The sequence below is a fragment of the Myzus persicae genome, unplaced genomic scaffold (assembly GCF_001856785.1).
Source record: "Myzus persicae strain clone G006 unplaced genomic scaffold, MPER_G0061.0, whole genome shotgun sequence".
NCBI classification, from domain to species: Eukaryota; Metazoa; Arthropoda; class Insecta; order Hemiptera; family Aphididae; genus Myzus; species Myzus persicae.
The window spans coordinates 570911-584589 of record NW_019102619.1 but is presented as its reverse complement, the minus strand read 5'-3'; the positions used below and the strand labels follow the sequence as shown (position 1 = coordinate 584589).

At 29.4% G+C, this 13679-nt stretch overlaps 1 protein-coding gene across 4 annotated transcripts; it reads left to right on the top strand.

The window, feature by feature from the left end:
• Positions 1–3440: 3440 nt before the first annotated feature.
• On the top strand, positions 3441–11730 carry LOC111032693 (ras-related protein Rap-2c). 4 transcript variants are annotated; one of them, XM_022313124.1, is made up of 3 exons: positions 3441–4137; positions 4287–5083; positions 11655–11730. In XM_022313124.1, exon 2 carries the CDS (start codon positions 4461–4463, stop codon positions 5004–5006), a length of 546 nt encoding a protein of 181 aa, XP_022168816.1. In that variant the 5' UTR covers positions 3441–4137; positions 4287–4460; the 3' UTR covers positions 5007–5083; positions 11655–11730. The 4 variants fall into 4 exon arrangements, with proteins under 4 accessions (XP_022168816.1, XP_022168819.1, XP_022168817.1 ...); XM_022313127.1 differs by having other exon boundaries at positions 3441–4161; XM_022313125.1 differs by having other exon boundaries at positions 3441–4198.
• The last annotated feature ends 1949 nt before the right edge of the window (positions 11731–13679 follow it).

Here is a 13679-nt window from a genome sequence, read left to right as displayed (position 1 = left end):
ATAGAGGATAATGTTTTTGAGTGTTTGACATACTGGTTTTATATATTATTATTATTAGACTTAATAATTTATATTGACTCTAAAAATAAAAATAAATGATACATTTGAATAGACTTTAAATTGTATTGAAACAATGTTTAGACAAATCGCAAAGTCATACTCTCAAATATATTATACTCTATAATTTTTGTATTTGGTGATTTTACTCTAAAATTAACCACTCAAAAAACAAAAAAAAAGAGTGTCTTGTCCATGTTACGAATGGGCTAGAGAGAGAAAACAAATCGTGCGCCGATCATCTTATATCTTATCATATTTAACCCATTAATATAAATATATAATAGTACTAAATACTAAATAATAAACTTTTTAAAATTCGCATGGGAGGGGGTACATGGCTAGGTTACAATACGCTCTATCTACTTATGTAACTGTAATTTCGCCACATTGCAAGTTCAATATTATGAATCGACAATTAGCATATTATGCTATACCTATTTCTATATTATTATTATATCAGTAACAGCAGAGGACATTGAGGCCAGTCGCTATTTCATTGATTCATAGTTTTCCACCGAATTACTAGTTTCTCAAATTTAAACATGTCCACGACATTACTCATACAATGTTTAAATATTAATACATTTCGCGGACGTTCAATGTATGAAAGCAAATATTATAATAATATTATGTGTGATATTTTATTTTAACTAATGACTCATCAAGGGAATTGTGTCAATAAAAAAAAATGTACATGTGTCAAAAATATACATATTAATGTGACAAGATAATTTTAAAAATACCTAAGTTCTATAATTTGTACAATATTTTTAAGTATGGGTACCTTTATTGGTTTACCAGAAAAAAATCCGCTTTGATAAAATTATATCAAAAATATAATTGCATATTAGTTAATTTTTTTTTTTTATTTGTAAATAAATACATTATTTATATGTTACGACTTACCGATATATAGTTGTAATTTAGATGTTACCTAAAAAACATTTTTTTTTTAAATGTCATATATAAATTCAATCAGATTTTAGCTTTACATTATGCCTTATATTAGTCAAGAATACAATATACATCAACATCTAAATGCCCAATTGTTCCCTAGAATTTCACATACATTTTCCATTAGATATTCTTTATGTCGTTTGTATGTCAATTGCACAAATTTCATTTGATGTTAATATAGTTTTGTCAGCTCCTGTTGACGTATTTCTTAGGAGATTTCTAATCAATGGATTTTTAATACTGTTCTATAAACAATTGTATGCTTAATCAAATGACATTATTCCATCCCTCACACACGTCACACGTGATTCGTTTTACTACTATTCAGTAAAGTACTTAGGTGCACATTCCAAGGAAATTGACTACACCACCGCAGTAAATCTTATACCCATAACATATATATATATGTGAACAAACGGTTTAAACCTATTTAATATAATAATATTTAAATTATCTCAAATGAATAGAACTATTGATTATATAAATATCAATATCAATAGAATGTGTAATATGTTTTTAGATTCCAGATAAACTATATATAGGTAGTTTAGGCATGTGTTATGTAGTTACAAATTTATAATAGCTTTTAGCTATATTATTTATACATTATTTTTAAACATTAAACACTTAGTCGAGGAAATATAGATATGAAAATGAATATCTGAATAAATAAATTTAATTGGAAAGTACTTTATAGAATTAAAAACTATTATATTCAATTATGTAATAATAATATGTACCCCATATTATTCGTGTGTATTATACATAATTATTACACATAAATGACAATTAATATCACTGCTTTCTGAGTATTACTAAATTATTTTTATTACGACATTGCATACATTGTGTTGCTTAAAATCCATGTACCAACTAAATACTAATTACTATTGACTATTGGAAAATTTAAGATTATGTTTATAAATATATCAAATGTCAAGTCCATACCGTCCATAGATAATATTGTAAGTCAAATAATACTTACTAAAGCGTAATGTCTTAAAAACTAGGTGTAGAACAATAAATGATAGGTACATAAACTGTAATAAAATACAATATTGTAAAAATCATTCTTTAGATTTTTAGAACCACTAATTAACGAATCAATATATTATTCTAATCAAACATTTGTTATATGGACTAGTGGCTATTGCGTTTAGTTGGTACATTAAAAAATTGAATAATAATAACTAGGAATAAAACATTAATTATTAAAAGGTAAATAAGAATTAATTCCTTTTAGTAGCCAGGGGTATGATTGCTACTTTAAATTTGCTGTATAATAATATAATATTATACATATAATTATGGTACCAGGTAAAGGTAATACTAATATAATAATTGTTACTAATTGTTTCTATAGTAGGTACTTATTGTTTACTGGCAATTACCGACTTATACGTACATTTATTTCTTTTAAAACGTATTGTCGTAAAAGGAACCAACATAATGAACAATGATGATAGTAAGGTAAGGTATATAATTTTAACGAATTACCTATACTTTATTCACTATTGGTAGTAAATAGTAGATCATATAACATTTTAATAATTGTACTCCATAACAGAGATAAAAATGTATTATAACCTACTCTTTTGTGAATCGTTTAAATTTCGAAATTAAATAATTATGTGGGTATGTTCAATATTATGTATATTATGCTTAATATTTATTTTATATACCACAGTAAGTTGCAAGTAGTAAGTACCAACGTCCAATGTATATAAGCCATTATTAATTATTACAGACATTTATTAAAAATATTGTACTATAATATTTATATGTATTCTGTAGAGACTAGGCAGGTAGGTACTTTTGTCGGTGTTTATTGTTTAATATTTCAGAGTTTCGATTACAAAAACTCGACTATGGGTACGTAACGTATATCGTATTGTATTGTATACTTATATGTATGTGAATAATAATAATAACAATAATACATTATAATATGTCATGATTTATGCTTAAGACACGTCGTATGTTGTATAATTAATAATGCGCTCTATAAATATAAATTAATATTAAGTCTACAGCAGAATAGGACACTATATAATATCACAAATCACAATAGGTCTCGCGCACCAGTGATAAACCGAATGCAATAAAATGTATCGTCGAGGCAAGGTGGATATATATATCTATCCACCTTGCGTCGAGGCTCGCAGAGATAAAAATATAACAATCATAATATTAATAACGATAATAACCGATTTATGGTAGTTGTGTATTAAAATACTAAAAAACCTATTCCTACATTATTTTCAATAAATCGTAATACAAATATTTCGATTATTGCAATATCACGATTTCGAATAGTATAATAATCGAGATATTTATTATTTAACAGATTCACGGTGTCGCTGCCCGCGGGCGCAGAGTGAGTAATCAGTATTATATGTTATGTTGTAGGCATAAAGCGCAGTTGTAGTCGTCTGAGACACCGGTGGGGCTGCCGTCTACCGCTCGTAATACTAATAATATAATATTATATTATATTCGCTTTCAGACTTAGCTACCGATCGTTCGCCGTCGCTCGTGACGCGCAGCTCCCGACGACGACCGCTCTGATTAGCACGCGATAAAAATATATTAAAAGCGACAAACGGCCAACGGGACCCACCGACGGTTTGCCAGTTATTAGTTATCAGTTTATTACTATTTACTATTTGCTTAAAAATACTCAATCGTCGAATTCGCAGTGATCCAATATTTTTTTTATTATTTTTACAACCAAGGTAATATGATATGCGTAGGAGTGTAGGACGATCGGCAGACTGATGGAACAACTATACTAAATCTTTAACAATTTTACACGCGTACGACTTGGTAACGTTTGTTATTTGAAGTGTTAAAGTGCTGGAAAATTTTTCAAATAAAAATTGAACGTCGTCGGTCGTCGGTGGAACTGAAAATATAAAAAAAAAAATCGTCTTTTGTGCGGCCGGGAAATGCACGTACACAACCTTGGCGCCACTGTAGGCGACTCGCACTCGCACACACACGCGATAAAACTGGGCGTGTGTGCGTGAACGTAAACGCGATTGTTGGGAGTGTGTGCGTAATCGTCGTTTCATTGTGCTGTGCTGTGCTGCTGTTTTTGCTGTCGCTGTTGTTGTCGCTGTAAGTCTCATATGTTTATAATATGTAAGAAATTTTTCTCGGTCACTCAAGAGGAGACGAGGTTCGATATCCGTCTGTCCTAGTTGCGTCTTTTGTTATTTTTCTGAAATAATTTTTTTATTTAATTTTTTTTTGGCATCCCCTTACAGCTGATCGATATCAAATATCAATACAATTTATCATCCCCCGGCGAACTGTACGTCAGAGCCGAGCAGTGAAACGCCGAGTCAACATGTCTTTCATCGCTAACACCGTCGGTAACCGGTCATAGCGGTCATCCGTATGCGCACAGTGGTCGCTCTGCAGTTGGCCATTCAACGAAGATGCGCGAGTTCAAAGTGGTCGTGCTGGGCTCAGGCGGCGTGGGCAAGAGCGCCTTGACCGTGCAGTTCGTGTCTGGCCGGTTCATGGAAAAATATGATCCGACCATAGAGGATTTCTACAGTAAGGAGATCGAAGTCGACAGCTCGCCGTGCGTGTTGGAAATACTTGACACTGCTGGCTCCGAACAGTTTGCCAGTATGCGCGACTTATACATAAAGAACGGACAGGGTTTTGTTGTCGTGTACAGCCTGACTAACCATCAGACCTTCCAGGACATTAAACCCATGAAGGAGCTCATCACCAGGGTGAAGGGATCAGAACGTGTGCCCATATTGCTGGTTGCAAACAAAATCGATTTAGAACATCAACGTGAGGTTCCAACGATCGAGGGAAACACTCTAGCCCAGATCTGGGGCTGTCCATTTGTCGAGGCAAGTGCCAAGAACCGTACCAATGTCAATGAAGTGTTTGCAGAGATTGTGCGTGAAATGAATTTCAGCAATGACAAAGAGAAGAAGAGTTATTGTTGCTGTACAGTTCTATAAGCCATATTTTTTAGAATTTTGTGTTTTGTGTGCATCAATCAATGTCAAATGTTGCTGGTGATTTCAATTTTTATCAGGTAAACATTTATTCGTTAAACTTAGTATCTAATACGAGTCTTAGTCTTAATGCACTGTATTTTTTAATTCCATTGTTTTCTGTAAACATTTTTCCCATGCCATCATGCATTTAAAGAGATTGAGATATGTTTTGTTTACTTGTTTGGAACATTTAGTGTACATACAGTATACTATTTCTGATTTACAATAGCTATATAGGTAGGTACCTGCAATAACTTGTGTTATCATAATTTGTTAACATAATATAATATATGACTTCAATGCATAACATAATCATAAAACTGTAGTTTATTGATTTAATAGATGATAAATTGCTTGTTTTTATCAATGACTAAACATTAGGTGTGTTTTTAGGTAGGTAGGTTACCTTTAATACGTTTATTTCAATATCTATAGTCATTGAAATACTTGAGTCATTCAAAAACATTTAGATTCAAATACTATCTGAAGTTGAATTACATGAGTATGAATAAACTATGTAAGCTTTATAAAATTATTAGCAAGTTCTTATAAGTCTCTAGTAGGAGCTGAAATTTGTATAACAATAGCATAGCCAAAATGACAAGACCCTAGTAAATATGTTCATAAATTCACTACTTTTATCATAATATGCTATATTATCAATGAATATTGATTATTTGTTCATGATAATGAGTTATTTATATTTATTTAAAATATGTTTTCAAAGTATAATAATTTATGAAGTTTGATTAGATAAAACAACCACTACTTACCTATAGTTTTTAAGTTAAAAAAATTGTATAAATTTATACCTATAAAATATAATTATTAGATCTAAACACATTAAACATAATTTATAAATAATGTAAAGAACAATATTTTTATATTTAAAAACACAGTTGTGTGTAATTATGTATATTACATAATATATTGTAATTGTATGACTTGCAAGGAATTGAATGTTATCAAATTGTCCTTAAATGCCTAAAACAAATATAATGTTATGTAGGTAGATATCAATTTTTTTCTATATTATCAATTATCATATATCAATTAGTTTATTGTATTTCATATGAAAATGTTATTTCATAATATTGGTAGGTATGGTTGTACATTTTTAATATGAACAACGTAATGGTATTAAATGACTCAACAACTATACAAATGTGGAAACTAGATAAAACTGAAAAGTTCTTAGTTACCTTTATCTTTGTTTAAAAGTTGTGTTGGTTAAAAGATTGGTATCTTTTACTTATATTTCTTATTTATTTCATACAATTATTATCCATTAAGACAGTACAACCCCCCTTACTGACACTTCTAAATTATCGACCATCTCCGAATAGTGGACCAACTAAACCCTTGGGACAAAATGTCTGTGACCGAGAATATCTGATATTTAGAGGATTTGCTTTATAAAGATAATAATATAATACTTACTATCGTCTATTTAACCATACTATGAAATATTAAGTATAATGTGGGGAGAACGGAGTCCCCCCCATCTTATTTAGGTCAAGATTATGCGTCCTCTTTAATTCAAGTCTCCAAAGTCCTGGGGGGGGGGCTTTTAACATGAAATGTATTAACATATTCATTTAATATTCCTAAATTAGTTTTTATTTGTCTTTTTAATAAAATGTATAAAACTATAACAACTTTAAAATTTGTATACATTTTTTTTTAAATTTAAGGCTATGAATTGGAATTTATTTTTACTGGGCAGGCATAATAATTTGTGCAGGTAGGATCATTTTTCTCAGGAGGAAATTTGTTTTTATATCATAAATACAAACTTTTTATGAAAAAATAGGTGTATGAAAGAAAGAAATAATGGTGGTGTAGATCATGGGCTTCTTAAATCAGTCTGATTAGATATAGATTAGTAAGAACTCAGGAATGCTCCTACATTTTGATGACTAGACTCACTTAAAAATATTCCCATTTTAACGACTGTTAAAAACTTTAAAACTTGTATTCACTACCTATTTGGCGAGCTATTTGGTTACACAACTACCAATATTATAACTAAATTTGTATTTGTTAGAGTTTAAATCTTTATGTTATCTTATTGTTATTTGTTATCATATTCTAGTACAATAATTATTAATTGCACAATGGTCAATAGTCAAATTATTAAAAAGATTAAGCAATAGATACATAATTTCAAGCAATTTTAATTTGTATTGACAGTCCACAACATTTAGAACGAAATATATTTTTCGCCCTATTCAGAAGGCTAGAAGGAATTTATTTATGCAAATTTGTTATGTTCAAATTCATGTTAAAAAAAATTGTTGCATTGTTAATTTTGAAATAGATATACTCTAACTAACATCTGATTTTGGATATTATCTTAAATGCCATAGTATTAGAATTTTTTCATAAATTTTGTTGAAAAACATTTTTATATTAATTACACATGGTTATATAGTAATAATCATAAGTAATAAGTGCGCATAAAATCGCGCAATCTTCTAAAATAATTATCGTGATAAAAAAAGTATCAGTTAATATTGTCGTTGTTATGATTTGTTGAATTGTGTTAGTATTGAATCGTATTAACGGCAAACACTTATAGCACGGTGTAATTAAAAAATTATTTTTTTCAACGAAAACAAAAATTCAATGACGTTCGCTTTGTATACACTAACATTATCGTATTATAACAAGCTGTGACTCATTGAAGCCCCTTATATTCTTTCTAATTGGCTTCCTAGAGTTAACATACGTTTTATTAAGTTATTCTAGTTTGCGCACAGGACAATAATATTATGACGTTGGTTTATTGGAATATATTTACACAATCGTGTAATGGCTAATGTTCCAAACGACGAAATAAACCACCTCCTGTATGTTCCGTAATAACTAATAACTATGCTGATAACTACGTTGAGCTATAATAACTAATAACTATGTTGATAACTACGAAGAGCCGTAATAACTAATAACTATGTTGATAACTGCGTAAAACCGTATAGGTTAGGTAAAGCTGTAATATTTAGTAGTTATAGTTGTACACAATGTTTACCAGTCCTATAGTCTATACACGGTAAAATTAAATGTAACATTGTGAATTATAATCTATAACATAATAATATAATATAGGTACATTATACATCGTATGTTTGACGTTAATTATTGACTTATAATATTATAAGACGTATTTTAACCATCTAAGATTTGGATACAAGAATGTCTAGAAGAAAAAAAATTGGTGTCAGAAATGTCGTACGTTTAATTTTATATGACGCACCCCTTCCCTGTCTTCTTTTATTAGAACGATAAACCACAAAAGAAACCCACCAATATAATAATAATAACAATCGACCATGATGTACCTTTGTGTCGGGTACTCGAATGTATAATATAATATTGTTATGAACCCTATTGATGAGACTGAAGGATTGGTCGGGGTGGGCCCGTTTGGTTGAAGGGTACCAGTCGTAGTAAAAAAAAAAATCAGTTTTTGTCAATTTGTTGTTTAGTTATCAATAATAATATGTGAGGTTCCAAGTTTTATAACGCCGTTTACGTGTGAGTCAGTTTGCTTTTGTCATTTACTAGCATTCAGAAGATTTCTTTATCACAATATTATATTTTATATTTTTGTTTATATTCATTTAATATTATAATAATATCAGTTGTGCCATTGTTCGTTATATTTATCCGTTGTACTACTACGAATTTTTTCGTTTATACGAAAACAGGATGTGTGTTCTGTGAAACCATTATTATATGTCCGCAAGTGGGAATTTTAAAAAGCAATTACATATAATATTCGTCCTTATCTATACACTGATTTTACTGGTTACGATATACGTGACCGTAATAATAGCGATGGCGACGGTGACCATTGACATTTGACACAAGGTCGCAATATATCGTTTATGCGTATTATTATATAATTTTTATTATTTATTACTATTCTATCGTCTGTCCTTATTGTTGTTTACAAATCGAAGTAATAACGTAATGAGTTAATGAGTAGCGAAGAAATAAGAGTATGAATATCTCGAAGGATTTTAGATATTATGACAATCGTGATTTTTTTACCGGGTCGTAGGTAATAATGTTATTAAACTTGGTTCTGTGACGACGATGTGTTACTCTGGAGAATTATTACGTAAGCCTTTCTCTGTATCATGTTCGATCCATTATGCAGTAGACAGTTGTAGTATTGTACCTATCTTTTTTACATTTTACTTAAAAAATACGCCGTATCCACTGCATATGGCATATTGTGTGAGAGTCTGCCGATTCTTACGACCTCTACAACAACGACAAGGGTCGTCACCGCCGCGCCGCTGCGAGACATTCTCGATTTGAAATCGTGTTTATTATGTACCAACACCGCGGTAGTAGTAATAATGGTCCTAATAATAACACCGCTGCAGGACTCCCGTCGAGTGTGTACGTGTTTGTACGGCCGGGGAATATATTAATATTGTATTATAAGACAACACGTCGAACGATGCCTGCGTAAACGTAATAATATTTCAAATATCCGGTGTTAAAAATGGTCTCCCCGTGACCGGAGGGTCGTCGTTATCGGTAAACCCCTGCGTGTGGTTGGGGGAGAGTGTAAAATGACTATCGACAGTTAAATTTCTGTTGATTTAATTACTTATCCAAACAACGTCGTTGTTCCATTTGACGGCTATTTATTTCGACGTCACGACCCTTTGGGTGTGGGCCTCATCCCGATTAATTTATAGTATCCGAAATAGTGTGGTATGCATATAGCCATATACATATAGAGTATAATATATTGGTACGCATTTTCCGAACGAAATAATTGGTTTTTGGTGCGGAGGGTGGCGGCCGGAAGATCATTCCAAAAACGGCACATTGTTAGCTTAATATAAAAAAAAAAATGAAACTCTTTCACATTAACAATACGTCATGTTATACTGTATAAAATAAGTCACTTATACAGAGTGATTCTCTCTTTAACAGCAGGTCCTATGTTTTTAAGTCGATACTCTTTTTTTCTTATTCAGAAATATCTTAATAATTGTAATTTGTATAACATAAATTATAATAGACGAGACTTTTATCACTTCGCTAAGTTGTCAAGTGGGTTGAGTCTCGACATTTTCTTCCTCCTCCCACAAACGTCATCAGTTAGATTTAAAAATATGATTATTATAAAGCGTTTTATATTTTAGAATTTTGGTTTTTTATAAAAAAACGCCCGATTTTCAATAATATTGCAAATAAACAATTGTTTAGTATAGGAATGCATTGTGGGAATCGCCCTGTATTGAGTACAATATTGCCGGGACGCGGGCGTGTTCGTGAGGTGTGTGTCATGGGGAACCCATAAATAGAACACGACCACCGTTGAAGATTAAATTAGGCCCGTCCCTCCATTAAACAGTACGATTTTTCTCCGGTGATCGATACACAGTTCATATTAATGTCACATTATATACTTATTGGGCCTTATTATATTACAATTGATATATTATTCAAATACAATAAATAGTAAATACCCATTCTAATATACAAACGAAGGCTACCCAACGTATTTTATCGCTATTGAATTTAGTATATATTTATTTTTTAAAACTGCATTATTGCTATATGGCTACCAACATGATTTGGTACGTTTTGAAAATGTTCGAAAAATTCTGTATTATTTTATTAATGTTGAGAACATCATTTTCAATTTCGTGTCACATGTGTGTCGTGTTTAATTATGTGCGTGGGAGGAAAGTATAACAAAGTGGTTCAGCCACACACAGGTTACGTGAACAATAATGACACCGCAATAATGTATTACGGTGTCTTATATTATATTTTATTCAACAATACGTATTTTCCCAACAATTTATTGTGAAAAAAATTATAAATTCTTTATTTTATAAATTTTTTTTTGAAGAAATGTAGATGTTTGAACACTTCGAAATATAAATAATTATTTATAAGTACCTACCAAGTTTTAATTGGATCTTATTTGATTTTTTGATTCTTGATGATAACCTTCGATAACCTCAAATTAAAATGTTTGACTTATTTATACCAAATGATCTTTAATAATTTATTATTTTAAATGTTTAGTTATGATTTTTCTGGACATAAAAATTAAATTGAGATTAATTTTTGATGTATACTAAATTGATAATGATTAAGGTACTAAATAATAATACGTTATATTATCACCTAAATATTATAATTATTTTAATCTTCTTTGATAAAATATTAGTTGATTTTCAATGATACATTTTTTATTACCCATTGAATTTATTACAACTAATTACAATACTTATTTTTTTTGGTTTTGTTTCCTTTTAGATTTGAATTTTTTAATACCATTTTTAACTATTTTTACTATCTGAAGTTGAAAGCTTTTTTAAATGACTACACAAATATTGCTAGTTAGTATACATAAATATTAATAAGCATTGTAAAGATTGTTCATTTTACAAATTGATGCTCTTCGTTTAATATTATTATGACAGAAAATGTCATGTCTAATATATTTTATCTTCAGAAATAATAAATTAGTCTATTAATTGTATGTGTGTATTATAGTATAATTGTATAAATTATAAACGATTTGCAATTTCCTCCGTTAATAAAAATGTTTATTTTTGCTTACAGAAATACGTCAAAATTCACATTCAATAGTATTGGTGTCAGGAACTGTTCTCACTACAATTATTTACATATCCAGCTTTAAAAAGGGTACGTTTTCTAAAGACTGTCGATGATATTGATAATATACATAATAATACAAATTATTAACAAACAGATTTTTTATAAATCCACCTATCGCATGTGGCACACTATTGCAAGTGCCATTTAATGTTATAATATTATATAAAGATAGAATATGTTTTTTTTTTAAATTTAATTTTATTATTTAACTAGTGTTAAATATGTTTTCTGTAATGTATACATTTTTTTTTTGTTATATCGAAATGCAGGTTTATTGATACAAAATGTTTAAGGCAGGAATGAGATAATAACTTATAATGTGTATTCCTGTATGTAATATAAAAGGGGATAGGCGGAGTAATAATAATGATAATAATAATATTAACGGCCTAATTATTGTATATTGTTTTTGAAACTTATTATTTTGTAACACATATTTTTTATACTTTTTATACTTAAAGAAAAAAAATATATACAAAAATATAATAGTCAATGGAACAATTTTAGATTAAGAGAACGGAGTTTAAGTGTATTCATCCGTGTAAATAATAATTTATGAATCTAGGCATTTCTAACGATTTGTCTTGTTTTTGAATAATATTTTTTTTAGCGCATTAACATACTTTTAATCGATCAAGTGGTTTTGCAGAAAGCATTATGTACCGTTAATTTTTTTTTGCCTTTGTGATATTAATTTTATTTTTACGCCATTATTCCAGAACAAAATTGATATATGATATAAATATTTTGATTCGCTTCATCGATATAATAATATGCTTATGAGAAGCGATTTCAAAATGTTCCCGTGCGTCTGGCTTGCTTCACAATGGACCGTAACATTGTGCGAAGTCAAGTACCAAAGATTAAGCCACATAAAAATATGTGATATTTTGATTCTTAAAGTTATTTTCTCCCCTTAGCTCTCTCTTTACTTTAAATAGTAGTATCTGTAATGTCTTCTGCAATCTTCACACTATTATAATATTATACTTTATATCTTTTATTTTTCCTTAAAAAAATGTGAATTCATTTTATAAATCATATTATTTAGTAATATTTTATTTTCCACAATGGTGCATACCTAATATTAATTTTTCATGTACTTGTGAATAGCCTGTTTTTTTTTTATTATATTTAAATATATATATAATATATAAATTATATTATATTAAACACGTGTCAATAAATTTTTGTGGTATGACACTTTCTTGATTCTACTTTATATATATGTATACATATAGAAATTTATAAATAATAAATTATACGTGTATATAATATACATATATATATTTATATATATATATCCTCGCGTATATACATATATATATATATATTATGTACATGAATAAAAAGATGTATAAATCAATAAAAACAAAAATAATTTGAAAACTAAGTGCGTGCGTATTGTATTTAATAAAAACTTGTTCTAGTTTCATGTGGTATATTATTATATGCTACAGTTAATGTTCTGCAGTGAAAGTATGTGTGCAGTGGTATTAGTGGTTTTTCATGGATAACAATTTTTTGGAAGACCCAGGGAGTTTGATATTTATCAGACCAGAACGCAATTCAAATGTGTTGAATATTATCACAACACAATTAATATATTTGCAGTGCAGTAGTGTTATACGTAGTGGGTTACCATGATAAGTTTAAATTGTTTAAAATCATGTACCGCACAAAAATAATAGTTTATTGTTTTGTAGACTAGTGACGCAGTTCATTGATTTACCTGCGCCGTCAAAATGGTTAAAACTTTCATCATATTTTAATGTACTATATATTATGTTGACTTGATTACAAAGGAATTTTGTGTTACCTCATCAATTGAACTCAAAAAAAAAAAAAAGTGATGACGAAAACAAATCATAAGCTTTCAAGAGTACCTTCAAAAGACGAACATATTTAACTGCGCGCGGTGGGGTAGGTAAGAAGTGTTGTACTGCTTGAAACATCATTCGCACTGAG

Excerpts from the sequence above, each read along its gene's own strand:
- LOC111032693 (XM_022313124.1), top strand. The coding sequence starts at position 4,461 with ATGCGCGAGTTCAAAGTGGTCGTGCTGGGCTCAGGCGGCGTGGGCAAG.